Source organism: Pieris brassicae, chromosome 8 (genome assembly GCF_905147105.1).
Source record: "Pieris brassicae chromosome 8, ilPieBrab1.1, whole genome shotgun sequence".
NCBI classification, from domain to species: domain Eukaryota; kingdom Metazoa; phylum Arthropoda; class Insecta; order Lepidoptera; family Pieridae; genus Pieris; species Pieris brassicae.
The window spans coordinates 13,502,978-13,525,183 of record NC_059672.1 but is presented as its reverse complement, the minus strand read 5'-3'; the positions used below and the strand labels follow the sequence as shown (position 1 = coordinate 13,525,183).

At 30.6% G+C, this 22,206-nt stretch overlaps 1 protein-coding gene across 3 annotated transcripts in view; it reads left to right on the top strand.

Moving 5' to 3' along the window:
* LOC123713667 overlaps positions 1–22,206 on the top strand; it is a 64,536-nt gene that overhangs the window by 23,297 nt on the left and 19,033 nt on the right. Inside the window, exon 1 of one of the 3 annotated variants that reach the window (XM_045667458.1) lies at positions 10,895–12,497. The exons of the other annotated variants lie outside the window; for them this stretch is intronic. Coding sequence (XP_045523414.1) covers positions 11,400–12,497 — 1,098 coding nt within the window. The 5' untranslated portion in view covers positions 10,895–11,399. Of the gene's footprint in view, positions 1–10,894; positions 12,498–22,206 lie in introns of those variants that run through there. 3 annotated transcript variants of the gene reach the window in all.

Sequence of the window (22,206 nt, the reverse complement as noted above, 5' to 3'; positions counted from 1 at the left end):
TTTTTTACAAATCTTCAACTCATTATAAGGTATAACCCAACTACTTGGAATAAATGCTAGGTTTCTTTCTTCATCTAAACCTCAAATTGGCATAATATACATAATTACATATAGTTTATCTCATACGTGGCATACTATATTTTATAATTTACTTATACTACTTTACAAAATCTCAAATTTTAAACCTTCAATTCTGTACAAATTAAAGTAAAAGTGAATTTCCTTATAACATTATAAAACTAAAATTGACTAATTTTGAGATTTCAAAAGGCGTTACATTTGTTAGTTTCATAATGTAATAATATTGCATGTCGTAACTCGTAAGGCTTGCATTGAGGAAACGTGTGTAACATGAGATGTGACTCGCTTTAATACCATTAGATATTACCTACTTAAACGTTACGGTTGTTGTGAAACGATGAACTTTATAGCTGCTATTTTCTTTCACGAAAACTGCTCGTTCATACCTATATAACCTGTCTATCATGAGTTGAACAAAGTACTTCAGTTAAAAAAATCCTAAGTACTAAGTAATTAATTAGGGTATGTATAGCTCCTATGACAGTTACCAATTTAAAAGTGTGTATATGTTGAGAGCATAGTATATGTACACATGGCCTAGCTTCACTTTACGGCTCTCTAGTCTAGGAACCTACTAAGAAATCAGTATAAATTTTCTATCATTTATAGATAATGAAGATTTGTTATTGTGAATTGATAACTAATTATACATACAATATAGTCATTTTTAATATTATATACATTTTTATTAGTATGTATATTTATGTACAGATTTTTAATTTGCAGATTTCTTGATCTATAATTATCTTAATATAAATCTTCATAATCTGTTGATCTAAACGCATGGCATAATGATTGAAGATGTATGTAATCTTACAAAGGGCGGAAATACTTCACTATATTGGTAGTTTTTGAACTTTTAACGAACAAAAACCTGTCATATGTGTAAGAATCAGACATTTAAAATACAGTTACAGTTTAATAATAACTAAGTTTGGAGCTAAAACATTCTCGTCGTGGACCTCTGAGTCAGATTTAAAAACCAGTGCGTGACCAACGGAGGCGAAGCATAAACGTTAATATAATAAACACCTATTTAAAAAGATTTCATGTAGACTACATCTAGAAAATTTAAAACGAAAGGAGTCAAAACTAGTTCAGAGAACTTGACCTAGCAATGTTGCCAGACCGGAATTAATAATCGCGTTTCAAATGGGAGCTCATTTGTCGAACTCGTTATTTATTGCTTTGTGTTATTTGCAGATAGTGTGATTATATTAAAAATAAGTAACAATTTGGTAACTGTAAAATAACCTTTGAGTTATGTTCACGTTAAGATAATTGTTGTTTTTTTAGAGTGTCTTTTAAGCAAACAAAACATGAAACTCATGACATGTCCCTTTTTGCTGTTTGTTTTGCTTTTGTGTTTATCAACTAGTTTTCATAAATTTAACTCGATATTCGTATTTTTATAATATTGTCTGAATTTTAATTTACACACACATTATCTTACATAATATAATTCAAGTATTAATTAGATCAAAAGTAATTTGAAATATTTCCAAGACAACTTTATTGAGCATTCAGACTTTTAAGTCGATGTTTAAACGAAAAAAACATATTCAAGTTTACTAATTAGGTTCTAATGACCCAAATCCAGATTGCTTCAACTATTAATTTTTTTTATAGATTTTAAATAATTTGAAGCTAAACCACTAAACTAAATATATCGTATATTCTATAAAACACTATGTATTTCAAAGAAAGGAGTTTTTCTATAATTTAATTGAAAATAGCTAAATTTAAGTTAAGTTTAAAAGTATTCGCGTGGTTTTCCACGTGTATAACGGGCACGGGCTCTAGACAAAAACTTTGGAAACGTGGTCCAATTTGTATGGTTTCTTGTAACCAGGCCTAAGCCATTCCCATATTTTATTTCATGATAGCGAGCCTAGGTTTTAGCAAACTTTTACCTAGTCGTTCACTGTTGGTTGCTTAAAAACTCAAGTTACTCTCAATAAAACGCATTTTAATGCATCTTTTACAAATGTGTGAATGACCGATAAATTTATATATTTATTGAAGTTCTCGTTAGCTAAACAAACATGAATACGGACGACAAGGGACAAAATAAATACACATAAAACGAGTCTTAAGAATCTGATCGGGTTGTTTACACGTGAATTAAAAGACCATTCATTGAAATGTATCAGGCCCCTATCCATAAAACCTCGAATATTTTAATAGTAGTGCATGTAGGTTTGACATTGGCATTATCAATTTATTGTTCAAGGTTTTGCGTAGGATTTATCAATTTTACTGTATTGTTTTAATTTCTGGGAAGAACTCATATATTTAAAATAAAATAAAAAAATATATTCAAAGTAGCTTTATGTGCAATTGCAGAAACCGCCAGCTCTTGGGTCCCCAAGACTTCTAGCAGGAACTTGTCGATAATGTTAGTTACAGACAAGTAGATTTTTCATACAATGTGTAATTAATTACGAAAATATTCGTATTTCCAATTACTTTCAAATACACCTACTACTTGAATTTTTATACCAAATACGTATACTTAAGTATTAGAGTTTATTTTAAGGTTCACCGGGATTTTTTTTAAAATTTTATTTGCGTCTTAAGACTCTACCAAGATATATGAATTAAGACTGTATAATCAATGTAAAAATATTTTTAATAACACTTACAAAATGCTGAGCATTGTGTATTGTTTGCTAAACATGCGATTTATTAATCAACGGAACATTTTTTCGACTAAAACTACTCATACAAAACATCATAGCTTCTTATTTGCTCGAAAGCTCTTTATGCTTTATGCACTGATTATATTGACTACTGTAATTTATGTTATATCTGTGTAAAATTTCCATAAACAATAGAGTTACCGAACTGCTAGATATTATTTCTGTTTATGCAGGTTCTCCGAGGCAAAACTGAAAATTTCTATCTACACCTTCAAATGCTTCAAAACATGTAGGGTGGATACATGTTTATAGGTTATTGAAGACAAATATAGGATTTTAAAATTACATATGTAGAATTGTGTGATGTAATGTTTCATATAGATTAGCCTTCTAAACTATCTTAATAATTACAGAATTTTGTGCTTAATGTTTTACTTTGAATTTGTTATATTTCTGGATTATAATGATAACCCCTTTTTATTATTTGTGTTTTCTTTTGTCAGTTATGAATCTATATAATATAACTAGATTTGTTGTTCAAGCTATTATAATAATTTATTTTATTCATAACACACAAATATAATAATAATAATACTCACAACACCCATATAGTAATATAAATAATAATTTAAAACGGACAAATAGAAAAGCTATATATATACTAACTTTAGTTATACAATCTTATTACATGTTAAACATGATTAATAACATAATCAGAGAGCAGTGGCTTCAGTGTGGACTTCGTACGTACCGGGTTACCTTACAACCAAAAAGCTGAAGGCGTGTGTCGGACACAGTAGGCTGATAACCTACTTAGCTAGTAGAAAAATAAACGAATGATCACAAAACATAGTACTCCAGATCTTCAAATGTTGTAGCGCCACTGGATTGTTTTATCCTCCTACTCTAAGAGAATTCATTTATAAATCAGACCATTCTGTTTACCGCCATACTATACCATATTTATTTTAATGTTCTTTCTATCTTTATTATAACAGGAAGTATGTCTACCCTAACACGAGAGGCATGAAGTGCTGCATCGTTGTGTAACAACCCTGACCTTTACGTAAGGTCGAGGGCTTGTTAGTGCCAACGAGATACGTTCTCTAAAACTTTATTACACTTTTCGGATTCCTTCAGAAAGTAGCAAATTAGTTTTAGTTTCGTCTGTTCAAAGTGAATAACATTAAATGTATATTATTCAAAGCGTTCGTCTGAAATACGTGCTCCTTACATAGAGGAGTTTTTCACTACTATGTATTCGGTTTCAAAATCGTAAAAATTATATCGGTTAAGTTTTAAGTGCTGACCGTACGCCGACATATGTGCAGTGTCTTTATATACATTTGACATTTTACATTAAAGTATTATATATATGGTTATTGAATGTTTCCGCCTTGTCATTTACACTTGACGAATTATACGATTACTAATTAACAAATTTGCACGCCATTATGTGTGGCAGAATATGCGAACTTACGATTGTATTACAATAACATTTTGTAGCATATTTTTTGCAATAAATTATTATTATTATTATTAAGTTTTATTATATATTATTTTTAAGATTAATTTTAAGTATGACTAAGTTGTAAATGACAACGAAGTTAGCGTTTGTACTCAATACTAAAATATAAAAATTAATTCCGAATCGTAAGATTCAAAAACGTTAAGTATTGCGATGTTAAATCTCAGATTTGTTATTGCTTAGCCTAATTTTTTACACAATTGGAACGTCAAGGTACCATGAACTCGTTTATTACAGTAAAACTTTTTCCTGTTTTAATTTCTTTTTAAGTAAACAATGCATTAAATCCTTATATATTTTATAAAAACAATATAAAAGTAACGAAGAATTTCACCTAGTTTTTAAGGTTTACACAAAAACTGTATTGTTGCGTAAATGCCATTCAAGCGGCAAAATTGATCGAGAAACGGCACTAACCTACATTTTAAAAATAAATTCGTATTATCTGATGCCAAGTATGTGTCTAGTTTAATATTTAGTTAAAATTAAATACAGGAAAATATGAATATTCTGTATATAATTACTAAATACAAATGTTATATTTTTCACTACTAGGTCGTGTTGATTTGTAGAATTATAGATTCGGCAGGATATATCGATTCTGACATATATACCAGCTGATATGCTTAATTATTCTAAATTTTCATGCCTATTTACTTTTAGTCTATGTGTATTTAGCGCGTAGTAGATTGGTGCGATAATGATTGTAATGGGTGACATTTTTTCTATTCATTTAATGTTTAAAAACTTTTATATTAACCTTATACTAAACAAACATACCATTCCTATACGATTTAATAACGTAAAGTAATTCTGATCTAATTAGACGGTTGTTATATTTTACTTTAAAGGTTTTGATTTTAATTAATCTTGTTCTCGTCTCTGTATATTTGTCACAGCCTCCGTAGATATTACAAATACATGAACAAAGGTTTTGCGCTGAGAAATAGCTGAAATCGATCCAATTGTACCACTACCTTAGCATATAAACGATTTATTATCATGATTTTGGTTTATAAAGCATTTATATATCGCCATCATTTAACTATATCCTCTTTTATTAAACAATTACACATAATTTTAATTAACAAATTTAATTATCATTTATAATTTCTATTCATTCACAAGGTGTTTAATCTTCGTGTGTGTAATCAATAAAGTTTACATAAAATATTAGCGTTTCGGGTGATCAGTCATCGTACCGTTACTATAACTGGAATTTATCGATCTGGTGTTTCTATTTATGCAAACACGATTTAGCATTTCTACGACTCTAATTTAGTTGAGCAGATCGGATAATGTAATAGGTATATAATGTATACTAAAATATATGGGATAATATGGGATTATAGATGTATTGAGACGAGATATTATGTGGTGGCGCAGTGTTTAATTTATTTTCATTATACATACAAAAAAAAACTACGATTATTTTACGATTTCACCGATAGTGCTTCCTGAGTTAGGCAAAAAAAAACTTGGCGATTAAAAGAGAGGCGGAGAGTTTATTGACAATTCTTCTCTTCCGTTCTACGCCCTTGATTTGAAAACTGGCTGAACTGGATGTAAAATTAGTAGCATTTAATGTATCTTTCTCTTTTATTGACGTTAATTTTGATACAAAAAAAATTAAAACCTATATGCAACATAGAAAAGTATGTTAAGACGTGGGATTATAAAATAATCTAGTTTGTCGGCGGCCTTGTTTTATTTCTCAAGTATTGGGTATAACAGTTAATAAATTAACCGCATTAAATTATTGATTTTATAAATTATTATTTAACTGCGAATCACTGGTGAGGACTTAGGTTGCAGATAATTGTATCAGATTGGCCGGCACAGAAAGTGAAGTAAGATCCCGCTTGCAGGCGGATAAAATAAACGCTAAGAATACGTGAGTCCTCCAACTATTGTCTTTTTTTTTCACTTTTGGTCCGTGGGCTTCAAGCGCATAGTAATGATATATGTTGGAGTGTGGTACAGAACCTACAGAACCCCAGAGCTGGAGCTTTCGTTGCTCGCCAGCATTAAAGGTAAACAAATGCCATAGGGACCTAACTTTTTAAATGTATTTTAGGTGTTTATCTATTTATTCATTTTTGATTATAATTATTATTAATCTGATCCATTAGTTAAAATGCGAAAATCAACTAGACTATTATATATTTTGAGCACACTTTGAAAATAATATTTGACATAGGAACTATGCCAATACAGACCTTATCCAGAGCCGATGCATGCAATTTTCATTTGTCGTGGAAGACTAAAGTATGACATTCCGTGTCGGTCGCGTAACGGGACACGACCGGTCCCAAGTGACCACTTGCTGACCTTAAAGATCACCTGTTTGGTACCTTCTCATTACAATTGGAACGGTCGTTTTTCAGACAGGGTTATTTTATTAACTGAGAATTGGTCCTGAAAGTGAAAAAGTGAAATCATTCACTGCAATAAACCGATAATGCCGACACAATGGTAGCAAGCGAAAGTTTTTAAACATAAATAAATATCATACATTACATTTTTTAATAGTCTATCTATAAACATAGATATTCTAAAAGTGTATTCAAATGTCCATTACCACAGTATTGGTAGTGCGCCAAGCTGTCTGGCCTACTAACTTTATTTATATTCAGCGTTTAGCAAATGAAACCACTGAAATTACGGCTGTAATAGTTAAACAGTCACTAGCCGTGATATATTTTATTTTACACAAAGTATAAGTAATTTGTAAAGTATAAACGGTAATGTATGGATTTGGGTGAAACCGCTTTGTTTATTTCTCTCATTTAAACAAACGTATTTAACTTAACACTTTGGTATGAAGTATTTTATGATGAAAGCCGCGAAATGGGTTAATCCATGGTAAACACAAAAAAACTGCAGCAAGTCATGCGAATTCAGTAATTTTAATATTAGAAGGATATTTAAAAAAAAATGCTTTGAATTTAAAAAAAACTTGAATTATAAATTATTTATAGTGTTAACATAGGAGTTCATGAAATAACAAAAGTTATTAGCATCTTAATCTCTGTGTAAAAGTGTGGTGGCATAAGACATTTGAGAAGTCATTGTGCATTGTTGTGCAGTGTTTGACCTGCTTATAGCCTTTTCAGAACTGGCTTTTAGAACATTCGGTGCACTTCTGAGGAATGGGATTTTTGAAAATTGGTACTTCAATTCCTTTTAAACGCAACGGACATACCGTATTAAAATAATAAATGGCCGCGGCTTCGTCGAAATACATCGAGCAAGATAAATACTTTTTCCATTCTAATGCATAAAAAAACAATTTATAAAATTAGGTTTATTGTACCTGAAACCTAAGCGCAATCAGCAATATTAATTAATAGAGTTTCTCTCGTGACCGTGAAAATAGTGAAATATTTAAAATAAAGTTAATATGTATCGCAGTGAACAATTATTAACGTAGAGAGCTCATACATATTCATTGGTAACAAGTCAAAGCCTCCAAGGTTATATGTAGCATTACTTTTTGTGATAGTTAATACAAAAACGTACAGAGCACGGAGGAAGGCATTTAAATTTAAATGTACACTAAAGTTAGTATTAGTTATTTAGTTAAGTCACATTAACATAATTGATTCTCTTATTTGTATCGTAAAATTTTGTTGTTCCTTAACAATTACTATGGTAATAAAACTCATATTATTTCCTAATTATAAGAAAATTAAAAATTTATATACATTTATAATTTTTCAAATCTTATGTATGTTTACTTAATAGCTGTCATATTATTATCACTATTATGATTTATCAGCTTTTATTTTAGAGATTCGATTTATGAGTTGATTAACTTTGGCTAATTCCATTTTGCAGACGTTATAGAAATATACTTCTGTCTGTCATTAGTCCGTGGCATCGTTATTCATAGATCGTAGTTCTAATAATTAACTTATTGTTAGTATGATAAGAAAAGGTAACCAACGCCATCTAGTGTTATATTAATAACAATAACTTCCTTTGTGGTAGTTTCCATTTTACTTATCCGCCACCTAGTGTGTGGTTAATGAACAGCAAAACTAATGCAACGATTTACTAGTTTAATGTTGTGATAAAAGATGGCAGTATAATCAATATATTTTATTTAAAACTAATGTTGTTCCTTAAACAATAGTTACCGTTCCTGGTCAGTCACAGTTACAGTATTTTTTTATTTTATTATGAACTTATTTCATCTTTTGGATTAAATAGAACATAACTTCTAAATAAGATAGATTTCAGTAACTTAAAATAATATAGTATTTTGAATAATTACTTTTTATGACGAGCCATTAAGTAAGATACGGTATACGTAGTAGGACAATACATTTTTATTTGTATGTTAACTACCCATACTTTTCTCTACAATCTCCATTGTAATGACGAATAGGATGCGGAAGTAATAAGTAATTTGAATACACTGTCTATTTTTAACTTCTCTTTGATTCGCTTACCGGATACTTTAAGACCGTTTGTCTGTCTACATCTATAAAGAATATTTTATTGTGAGTGTATCGAGATATATTTCTTGCTATGAAATATACGTTAACTAAATTTGTTTGTGATTCCTAGCAGACAAAGCCGCAGTAAGACGTAGTCCCATAACAAATCACCATATTCTAGTCAATTTACATACATATTAATGTGCCACAGCTCGCCTGCCGTCATGGTCCATTTCATAAGTCGAATGATTTATAACAAACAAATGTTTTGTTCATTTCAATTATTCATTATGTGACCTGAATAGTAATGTGGGCTCGATCGGTTTTGCAACTACTTTCTTAGCTACCGCATCCGTTGTGACGTCTTTGTTTCCTTATAAGTTTTCATTATAGTCAAATTGTTTTTTTTACTGATACCGATGTCAGATGATTTGTTGTTAAATAAAGTTGGAGTTTTTGTTGGACATACATACACTCGTCAAATATATTCGTAAATATTGTGTCTGTATTATGCTATAATAAGACGAGGTGTCTGTTTTAGTAAATAATTGTCAATGTAACTTTTTGCTAGTTCAAAAGAACCGATCGGATTCTCATCTTAATATTGCGCTACGTATACTGATTTTCACTGATAACACAACATTACAAAGACTATTCGCAGGCAATTTTTTGTCCTGATTTTACATAGTTTTAGAGACAGCTCAAAGTATGACTCCCGTATGTCTAATCGCATTTGACATGAACATTGTTTATGTGCCAACTTTACCATGATCACGTAAACACATTTATTGCAGAAATTTGTAAATATTGAATACACTTAATCGAAGCGATGGAACAGAGCATATTAATTTATGGGACTGTAAAAAATGCGGGCTCGCAGATGTGTTTTATCAATTTTAATTTTATTTGACTAGGGAGAATAATCTTATTATGGTTATACCATGTCCATAAATTACTTTTTACCGAAGGTCGACACCACTAATTGACTTAATATATGTATATCTCTCTAATAAGTCAACAGGTATGTTTTATTATAAATGTCTATAAACATAGTTTAAATGTCTATTTTGAAATTTTACCTAATTTTGAGTTTGACAAGAGTTTCAGTGTACTTTGTACTTTATCTTGGTTGTCGGAACTCGGAATGGATGGAGCCCCATAACGTAACCTTCAGCGGTGCGAGCATTTCTGCCTGTCTAGAAAGTAAAAAATTACTGTGATGATGTGTACCAATTTAGACAATTGACAGACAGGCCGCTTTAATTGTCAATTGCACCCAATGGACTCCAATTTATTAGAAAACGCTTTTGGAGTGGTTTTTAGAATGGTAATGATATTTTTATATATTAGTCTGTGGCGGAGGATTGAAGTGAATCATATTTATCGACAATATCTGTAAACTTGATTCGAAATAGATTATAAATGTAAGTAACAATTCTTCATAAAGTGTTCTATGAAAACCAAAATAAGTTTTTTAACTTTGTTATTGTTATTGTGTACGGTATATGTTCATGGCGCGACTGTAATTTAGTGGTTTACTATATTACATAGAGTTCGTTCGTATGCTCTAGTGAGTTCGAATGTTAAGGAAATTTAATAATATAACGCAATAAATATTTCAGATAAAAACATATTTTTGCATACCAAGAAGGATAAACTGTGCGTCATCAATTTAATTCTCATATACCTATTAGTCATCGTCCAAACGTATAATAATTAAAACGTGAATATAATTATTAGGTACTTTTCAAAATCAAAATTATATTGTAGTATTAGTATTTCAGTCTGAACGTATTGTTTTTCCTATTAAACAAACACCACACTAGAGTAACATTTATATTTACTAGTTTAAAAATACGTTACGTTATCATAAGCTATAGTTACGTGAAACAAGTGAAATCGTAGGTAAAGTTAATATTTTATAAAACGTGATCGTTAGGTTCACTTAATGTATCTACGTACTACTTAGTTATTATATGGATATAATTTGTCGCTTACAAAGAAAACCACAACGTGAGTAAGTAGGCATTTATAACAGATACGCTGAGAGTATTTTCCTCATTTAACAATAAATAATTTTACATGTACTTTGTAGAAAAAAGGTAACCATACAAGTCGATCATAGTCAAAGTAGTTTTATTAAGGGGAAAATATTTTTAAATGAAAGCATTAATTCTCGGGCGTTATATTGTGTAAATAGAACACTAATTGATTTTTTATCTAATCCACACTGCATTTGCTTTTAGTATTTAGCAATTACGCCATGCTTCTTACAGAAATAACATAGAATATCGGTCACAGACTCCGTGAGGAATGAACGCATAGCATTAATTGATGCTCTGTACATCACTATCGCGCTGGACGTGCCGCGCGCGGACGCTTCCGTTTAATTTTAAATAAGGAAAAGCGCGAACAAGACGACAATTTTTTCTTTAAGTTGTATTCGTTCATGTTAGCACAGATTAGTAGCGAATATTATCAATCCTTATCACAGAGGTCAACGATGCCTCCGTGCGCGAGATTTTGTAACGTTTATGTTAGGAAGAAAATATCATGATAAGAAATCGCGGCCGAGTGCAAATGTCGTCGATATCGCTAAACTAAATGTTCAATTTGAATACGGTTACGCTGCGGAGACGTATCGAGGCTTGTCCCTTCGCGGAATCCCAATCGCTGATTCATACACCGGTTATCGTGTTGTAAATGAGTGGCAGAATGGTTGAGGTCACAAGTTGGATTCCGCACGCCGTAGTAGAAACACTACGCGATCGTTCCGCGCAGCCAGTCATCGCGTGGCTTACAACAATCCGTGGTTCAATTGAAGAATACGATCCGATGGTGTCTGTGCGAGCTCCTTCAGCCGTGTCTCAAGAATCCGAGTCGGACGAAGCCTTTAACGAAATACTTTCCCAGTTGGGCAAAGAAATTTACAAGCTAGATGAATACCAAAGAAACCTCTTGCCTACACAGCGACAGATATCTCTCAGTATTTTAAATATTTTTGACCAATGCCTTGAAGATATAAGTTTACCTGACAAGGACATAACAATGACTGAATCAAAACAAAACGTAAACAGTGCTACGGACGTCCCATTTTTGACAAGTACGCCTTGCAAAAGTGTGATCGTGATGGAAGATAGTGTTTCAGAGACAGTGCCACCTATTCCTCCGCGAAAAGTGAAAGTTCCTTCGCCTACGACCTACGATGATATAGACATAACCGAAAGTCAATCCCAAGTCGATTCAGATAGTGATTCCGAGAGCACTATATGGAGTTACAAGGAATGTAACCCAGAGGAAGTAAACAAGGAAACATATGCAGCTGTTTGGTCGCATTCGACGGGATATCACAATTCGGACGAGATTCTTCGCAGAGTTTTGTCTCAGGCGGAGCAGCGCGCGACAATATCTCGATTGTCATTCGATACAGCTAGTGACTTTTCACCGCCACCGTATACCGTGTACGCATTGCACGAGGTAGGAGACAGGTGCGATTCAGTCGCTGCGATGACGCCGGACAAGACGTGCGAAGACGGCTATGAGCCGGTACGCGATGCCCTCACAGACGAAAACATTTACGAAGAAATTGAATATGGGTACAGTTACACAGACGAAGGGTGCTCGTGTGGAGGCAGTGTTGAAGTTGACAGTTTGATAAGTGCAAGTTCGGAAGGTGTAGGTCGTGACAGTCCCTTATACGCGAATTTAAGGGATAACGATGCGTACGCGATACCACCGGACGTTATATTTTGGAAGAATTCGCTTCTTGATCCGTATTGCAATGAGGATGAAGAAGATGAGGTGAGTTATCATATTATTCGTTAAATCTTTTGTAATCATATGTAATTCTTAGAAGGAAATATAATAAATGAGGCATTTATTGTGCGGGATATAAGATCGTCCAAATATACAGAGAGGCTTAAACGATATCTGTATAAAGTTGGCGCCGGTTTTGTCTTAAACTTTATGACATCTAATGAAAAATACCGTATATCTTATCGAGTTAATTTGCAGAGCTACATTATTACTCAGTGACTACTTGTATTTGATAAGAGACTTCTTCAAGTACAATACTTAGTCAGTGTTTTTAAAATAATTATTAATGGCGATTATAAAATAATTAATTGTGCATTAAAATAATTAGATAATTTAATTGTCATTAGCATTAAACATTTCAAGATAATCTAAAAGTTGAAAAATTAATGTATGTACAAATAACTTATATTATTATAGGACATGTACGTTATTATAGGTCTAATATCTAAGTAATACATAGTACTAGGACCTAAGATCCTAAAGATTTTAAAACATATTTATATTCCTTTCATTAAATATACATTGTACTAAACGCATAAGACATAAAATATTACTTAACGTTCTATTTGATATAACAATCCTGTTAAATCCGTTAACAACGATACCGGAATTGTTATCTTAACTAAATAATACAGATACTTAGAACTCTATTCAGCGCACTCCTATTGTCTTTATTCGTAAAATTGTACTAAATTTAATCTGTGTTAAGAATGGTTTTACCATATTAAAATTTTTACAAAAACAACTACCTTTAAGATCTATACTTTAACGTTTTCTTTATATTCAACTCAGAACGGGGATCTTTGAAGACCCAACAAGCATATGGAACAAAAAAACTTTACGAGTTTATTATGTTTCAGCGCTGTTTGATGATCTATATGGATAAAAATTTACGTTGCTAACAAAATATTATTTACACAATCTAAATATTATGAGTCAATAAATTATTAATTACATATAGAACAATTTCCAGAAAATATGGCTCACCAGATGGTGTCTGTGTTTTCGTATTAACTCTATCTAAGGATATATCTATATATAAAATATTATGTAAAAGCAAACATGGAAATCGCTGAGTGGGCAACTTTTTTTCCCAATCTTGCTGATGTGTTAGGCATGTGCAAGGGCAAGTGTTTTAGTTTATTTAATAAAGATACATAGTAGTAATATTAACTTTGTGTTGTATGAAAAGTAGTAATCTTAGTATCAAAGTAGTTGCTATAAAGTTGACATAAGCGTCCGGTTCAATCATCATGCAGACCCATTGGCGTACCAAATTAATATTCTAATGAAATACGATCACCATACTCGTATCGAGGTTATAAGGCACAATTATAATAACAATATATGTAGTATGAATAGTATTGAGATATGCCGACAATGTGGTTTCTGCAGGCAAAAATATCTATAGACAAATTGGAATACAATTGTCTCGATACACTCAAAATTGTTGGCCGCTTTTGTTTGTTATATTGCAAAATTAATTAGTTGCTATATTGTAGTGGAACGTACTAAGAAAATTCCCAGAATTAAATTATCAAATGATTTTATAAAACAATATTGTAACATATAACTAATATTATAATAAAAAAACGACTATTAAAATAATGAAATTGTTCATCTGTAATACAAATGACAGCTGACAGCATATTCTTTGGTGTACCGGACTTTTTCTTATTAAATGCATTTATCATAACAATAGGGCATCGTTAACATTTCCGAGATTATGTAAACAGCAAAAGTTCCGATAACAGTCTATTGTTTTACCTGTGAAGCAATGTGACCCTGTTTTAAGAGATGGCAATAGTCTATAGTTCTCCAATGAGAAGTGAGATAGCGATAATAGAAAGTTTGAATGAAGTTAAGACCATTGAGTTCGCAGAATCATTTTACAAATTACCTTGAATTGTGGGTTTTTGTTGTGATTAAGATAAACGTGGTTTTTACAAATATATTTAGTTAAATTTGAATGAATAGGCTTCAGTAGAAAGCTGTAATAAAATTTCTTTGTTTTGGCAATTCTTCGATTTAACTTTAATTGTGTAATTGATAATACAATTTCGCTTTTTGTATTCTTTGTCCTTATTTAAGCGGATAATGCAAAACACCGGATTTCTTTCCAGATTATGAAATTTTTAGTTCAAACCAATTAGTTTCTGGTTCATTAGGCACACATAACATCTGCCAAATTGGTACATTCGTGTAAAAATTTATTTCAATGCTATTTATTATTGCGAACGTGTTATTCACGTTATAGGTACTCCAATTAAAAATTTATGAACTTTTTCATATAATGTTTAACATCGGCATTTGTTATTTGTCACTCGCACCGTTGTACATGTTGCAATGTACAAGCAACGCCAATTTATATAGTTTTGGTATTAAACAATATGTAATTTAATTTATTTAGATTTAAAGAGTAATAAAACAACATTTTGATTTACTACTATAATCATGCTTAGTACATATCTCTTTCTGTTTTTTACTTTAACAGGGTCGAGGGTTATTCCGCTTTTATTATCAGAAATTTTTATTAATCAATCTAGTTTCGAATTCAGTTAAATACTGAAATTAAACGATAAATACGTACGCATATGCAAAACAGAACATTATTTTTCACTTTTATTATTTTTTATTCTAGGTAAGGTAGGTGAGATCCTAAAAAACTGACGAATCACTTCCGACTAAAATATAATTTAGGAAAAAAATCTAAACGCTTCCTATATACCAAAGATAAAACAAAAACAATGGATAATTAAAAGCCATTATCAAGCTTTGCCTAAAATAATTACTTAAATCTTGATGATTTCGAGGTTAACTACCGAAAACTTCAATATTTCATCTGGCAGTACCACAGATAATGAAAAAGATGAATAGTTTTTGGGTCAATTACTCTGTTTTCGAGTTTTAAATCATTTTTATCGTTGCGATGTAATATGGAAATGAATTATTGTTTTTTAAATTGATTTTTTTAGAGGTACAAATTGTTTTTGGTAATTGTTTAAATACGTATATTTCAGCTAAAAACCCGGAAGTAAAACCAAAATGAACGATCCGTAACTTGAACTTTACACATATAAAAATATTATTTTCACATAGATCACAGAGCTGAATAGACAGTTCCAGTCCTTTCATCCCTTTAAGGATATATTAAAAAAATAGAATTTCATATTATTCTCTAAGAATCGTGTACTGATAAAAGAAAGATATCGTGCTGAAGCATGGCCTGACCGATTAAGTACAATTATTTACAACAAAAAACAACTGTTGGTTACGTATAAATAAAACATTGATTAGGTGAGCGACGACCATTTAAAGCAATTTGTAATGTTGATTAGAAATGGCAGTTAATGTTTGTTAATAATGGCTCCGTACAGTTCCTAGAGTTTTTTACACAATCGTTAAGAACAGGTATTTTTTATTCGGTGAAATGTGACATCGTAAATATATAATTATTAATTATAACATACTTTACTTTTTAAAAGTAATTTTTTTGCACTTTTTAGTGCCTAATAAAACACGTATCAAAGCTAACATTTAATGATTACAATTAAATCTCAATTCAATATTTCATCTGGCAGTAGCACAGATAATTAAAAGATGAATAGTTTTTAAAATAACTGACTAGTGTATGGTATATTCACACATAATTCAATCTGTGTATGGTTTTATTGCAAAATCGTTAAATATTATGGCATGTACAACAAAAAGTAACAAGTAAGTTGACAGAGATGGTGTTTAAAGCCTTCATTTGTTTAACTAATTTCTTCTGGTTTTACTATATTTTTTTACTTGCAATTTACATATAAAGGTAATATTAATTTAGCAAATAAATTCGGTTTTATTCATTAAATTTATGTGTACTGTGTTTGCCTGTAACTACATAACAAAAAGAGACTATAAATTAAAAAAAAACACATTGTAATCATGGTAACACACCGTGCTATTTTCTATCTTAGCGTATTAGATTTCTTCAAGACAAAAGCGTACCAATTCTTAAAAGGGACACAATGCACGTGAACCTTTAATGTCACTTCAGATGAGCCTGACCGTTTGCCCCTTTTTTTTTTTTAAAGTTTACAATTTATAAGGCTCTAATACATTTATTGATCTCTAATAAATCGTATGATGTAATTCAGTAGATACACAAAATAACCTTTTAAGTAAAAGTTAACAATTTCATGAAAAAAACTGAAGTAAGTTTACGCTTGATTACTCACAAATTAAATTAGTTTTTGTCCGCCTGAAACTTGTTCGTTTACTGTCATGTTTCATATTTGCTTTTACATCGAATTATTCTAATTTAATTTACTAGACAAAAAATAATTTTATCGAAATATAATTAAGTTTATGTAATATATATAAGTAAATGTATGTGCTATGTTGGTAATGAACTTTTGGGTTTAAGATGAAGCATTGGTAAAACTATAAAGACTATTTATTTAATAGTGAAAGAGACATAGGAACTGTATGAGTCAAGGCTGTACATTTTACCCACTCAGGCTTTCCTAGTTTTATAAGCGTGGCGATTTCCTAAATCGTCGGAGTTACGCCCCGAGAGTAGACATAGATACACTTTTTGACTGGTACATTGCATTCATTCGTTACATAGCAATTAACATTTCATGATTTCGCTTATATTCTATTGTTGTATGCGATAGAGTAAACATTAAATCCTCTATTATTTAAAGTTGCCCAATGACCTAGGAATCGTACAGGAACAGAGTAAAAAAAAACAACGTTTACGTTTTTGGCATACCGGGTTTTTCTGAATATCACCAAGTATGACTCCCGAGTCTTATTAAGCGCATACCTACTGTCTACTTAATCTTACCCTTTGATACAAAAGTTACGGATAAAATAGCAAGTTACAATTAATATCAGAAAAGAGACAACATTCATAATAAATATTTTTGTAAGCACATGGCCGAATCACTTAGCTTATCTCACTTTATTGATGTGTCATTAAATTATTTTTATGATAATTGACTCACTTGATCCTAGAGAATAATGTAAGTTTTATTTGACGTCATTGTGATTGATTCACTTACGACGTGTTTTGTCTCTGAAGTAAAAAGATTTAAATTTTAACTTATAACCCGATAATATGGTTAATAATGGTTGGCAAGGCTAAGATATTTAAAACATTTAAGATTATTTATTAGTGACTATAGAACACATTTCATTCGGTTAAAAATATGGCTTTAAAATTCAAATTCAAATCTAGGTAAGATGGCGTCGCATAAGTCTCTATTGCGTACTATTTTTTTTTTTCTTAAATTATATTTCTTTTTTTTGATCATACTATGTCCTTGAAGATTCCACTAACTTGTGACCGTTTTGTGTCACGTGATAGGAATTTTACACAAATAAAGGATCTTCTCGTTTTAAATCCATGTTTTATAAAGATTACTCTCAATAAGATTTTTTAATACTATAAAATAACCTGTGGTTTTTATGTAAAATTATTCAATGGGAACAATAAATATTTTTTATTATCATACTCTCCAAATATGGGAATGCTGTCTTATCTTCGAAGCATACGTGCACTTTTATCTCAATAAAAACTATTATTTTAATTAAAATTTATCGACGTCCGATAACATAATACAAATATTTTGTCTCACTGGTGACCTATGGTGTCCTCTTAGGCTTTAGATAAATAAAATCGTGAATATGCAATAAATATTACTTTATATTTCGCCACTAGATAGATAGCAGTATAATCCATCTTTAAAGTAAAGTTTTAAATGCGATGAAAATAACAAAGTAGGTATAAATAAAACACAAATACAAAATTTTTGAATATATAAATATAAGCATTAAAGTAGTATTGTCGCAGAAGTGTAAATAAACTTTTCTTTATATTAAATTATAGTAATATGATAAAGAAGATAAAAGAATAAAGTTTTGTATTTGTAACGAATTATAAAATTTACCGATTTCAAAAAATCTTTCACCATTAGTATAATATCGTTAGTAGGTACGTTATTCCTACGTACCATTATAAATCTATTATTTATCAACATATTTTGAAATAATATATTTGTAACAGCCCTATCATTTGTTAAGCACATGTGCTAATGATTCAGTGAAATACAGTTTTTTTGCAATAAATTTCTGGAAATGCATGTTTGATGATAATGAGCAAATAATTTATGATTGTGTTTTATACTAAATTTCAATTATTCTTGATTACAGTTTGTCTATAGAACTCTCAAGCAAAAACAAGGCCTTTGAGCCAAACTCTGTCAAGTTCTCATTGTCAGCCAAAAAGTATCTTCAACAAAAGAAGAATATCGGTTCCATTATGTCGTACTTTTTTGTATGCTTTACATTTGTGTTTTTACTTTTTACTCTAACATGATCTTACACTATAGGTGAAACTGTCCACACATAATTCAACCGAGAACGGTATAGTAAATCTGGAAAAGGTTCTAAAATTGAATTCTCTTGACTATATTATACAAGTACCTATGCGACACAATGTTTATCTTTACATACGATGCTTACTCGTTAGACAGTGCGACGTGACTTAAGCTAGTCCTTTTAAGGGACTGCTTGCTCATTGAATAACTTTACACCTGACCATACATTACTTAGTGCTTTGATTGTACGCACTTAAAATGTTAATAAGTCATTAGTACTAAGAAGTGTAGATGAACTATGCTCGCACCGTATACAATGCTTTTAATGTTATTTCTGCTGTAAATACATAAAATACCTGAAAATGGTTTGCAGAAATAGACTAAAGAAAAACAACTATTGATATTTTTCGAACTATCTTGCGATAATACTTCAGTAATAATTCACTTAGTAACTTTCTACTATAATAATAATTTAATCCCTCTAAAAGTCTGTTGTTTTTAAACGTAGCTTGTTTTTTTATTTTATTTATTATCAAGTATAGAGCACATACAGAGTAGGTTTTATTTTGATTATCTGTTTCTAAAAAGAAATAAAAGATATTTAAAAATAAATTGTAATAAATCAACAACTCTTCACGCTCTGAGACCACCAATACCAAACCATTGCTTACATCGTAAAAATAAACATTAACTAACGAAAGTAGGTTATTTTTATTGGTCCATTATTACGCCATACTATTGAGTTCGCTATGTTGCACTCAATTATCTATGTATAGACTACAGCATACAATACACCGTACGTAGAAAATGCTTCGGTTTAAAGACGCTTTGATTAAATTTAGTTATGTATAAAAAAACGATTTTGCCATTATTGTAGATATTTAAATTAATTATCTCCAATCCCATCCATCTCCAAGAGGAGATATAGATAGGAGAGGACAATTGGCATTATCATCACACAATAAACACTATAATATAATAAAAGAATCTATACTTGGTTTAAAATAAATAATTTATTGGAAAATACGACTGATTTTTTTTTCCAGAACTACCTGTAAATCTTGCATTGTGTGACAAGATCTCGAAGAAGACTCTCTTAAAAGTCTCGAATCGACTTTAGTTATTGTAATTTTATAGTAATAGTTTCTTTATTTAAGCAGGCAATCAGGAGAATCATAAGCCCATATGGTTATTATTGTGTTATTTACAATATTGTCTTAAATAGTATATTAGAAGTTTATAAGGAACATGCAGTCCACCTAAATACCCGATATAGAAACATAATTTGTTTTATACATAATTGTACAACCAAGTATTTCATATTTGGTTTAACATTGAAAGAAAGATTGAAATATATCGTAAAAAATTTATTACTTGAAAATATAGTAAATCTATAGGCGTATTCATAAATATTATCTTAAGACGGCCGTCATATGCTTGTTTAATAAAAATAGAACTTCCTGTCTTCTTTTACCAACCTATGATCGATGTTACTATTAAAACTCGAATCGTTGTTCCGTGAAATAACTTTTTTTCGATAAGTAATCGAGTAATAAAATAGTGAATAGTTGAAAGCTATGTTAATAATACTTATAGGTACCTAAAGTTATTTTGTTTAAACTGATTGAATTTTATCCTTACATCTTTTCTAACATATTTTCTGAAATTTTACGGTTAAGAAATAAATCCATTCAATGCAGCAAATTGTACATTATTAGAATACATATTCCATTAGATCAAAAAAATAGTAAATATTTGCAATATCTTGTCTACCTTGAGAAAAAAACAATGACATTTAATTAACATAAACTAGTTATCTTAACTTCCGCGTGTTAAGTTTTGATTGCAAATATAATTAGGTAGATATCAAAAACTTTCGTTAATTTTTGAGCGAAGAGTGAAGTGGAAGCGAAGCTGCCCTCTCACAGGTCTTTGACTTACTATGGAGGCCTCAATCTGAAGTCTACTACATATAGTAGAATAAAATAAAGACTACAAATTGAATCGACAAGTATTAGTAGTTGTAAGGTCAGCGAAATATGGGTTGTTGCACCGCGTACGTAAACAATCATAGACTATAGACCAGAACGTTGAGTCACGATATTACGGAACACCGTTATCTGTTTGTTAATTAAATGTGAGAAATTTTAGGTAAATATTATTATCTTGTAATAGTCGAAGAGTGAAGCTAAAACGTAACTGTAACAACGTTTCTTTAATTTTAACTACAAATTTCGGAACAGTCTTAAACAAATTTAAAAAAAATCGTTTTGTAAATGACGATAAAATGTCAAGAAAATTCATAAAAAATTCGTGCCAAAATAAGTACCTACAGTAGTCTGCGTGTTTTAGCTGTATGCTTAACTTCCAAGTATACTATTTAATTATTGTTTGTATTAGTAATTGAAGGTGGAATTAATTATGAGACAAAAGTTCAAATGCAATGTTGCGCCACATAGATAGGTAATACAATACAAAAGAAATCAATAGATTAGATTTTTCTAATGTCAGTGTTCTGTATAATGTTGCGAAGGGTCGCCATGTATGTGTCACAGGTAAAATTTTACTTAATTACGGCAGCTCGATGTAGAATGTGTAGTGATGACTGAGTAATTTTAGCGCCAATAGTACACTAAATAGCTGTACTAAATTTTATGTTTGAAAAAAAAATCAAATACGTTGAAATTTGACATATATTTTACATTTTAATCACGTCGGGAATATGCATTATGGAGAATTCAAAACTTTATTTTGGAAAAGTATATTATTTAACATGTCTCCCTCTAGCAAATTTTCGTTTGACTTGTCTAGAAGAAACTGCTCTTAGCCCCTGCCTTTTCATAACAGGAGCTCATCTTATATTATGTGATACCGACGCCCATGGGCGTTTTTACGTTAGACCTACCTGCTTCCTTGATGATTCAAAAGTGCTTTTTACGTTACTTTGCCTATCTCCAGAAACAGGTATTAAAACGAAAATGTTAAAAGTACTACCTTCTCTACTGCATTAGTTAGTTTCATTCTGTTGTAAAAATGGTTCGTTCTAGAATTACATATTTAAACTAAGTATGCTATTGGTACATACACAGTCCTCATATTTTCTCCTTTCAAACCATTCTATAAATTGTATTTAACGATTCGAAAGCCACATTTCCAATTCTCAATTACCTTTAATTATTCCCATATTCCGTCTCCCTCATACACTATATCATTAAATGGCTATCTCGCTCGAGCTAAACGTAAGTGAATGGTTCATTCATGATGGCACCGAGGTCAAATGCATGAAACTTGATAAATTAAGACCAACTGGCTGGAGAAATTAAACG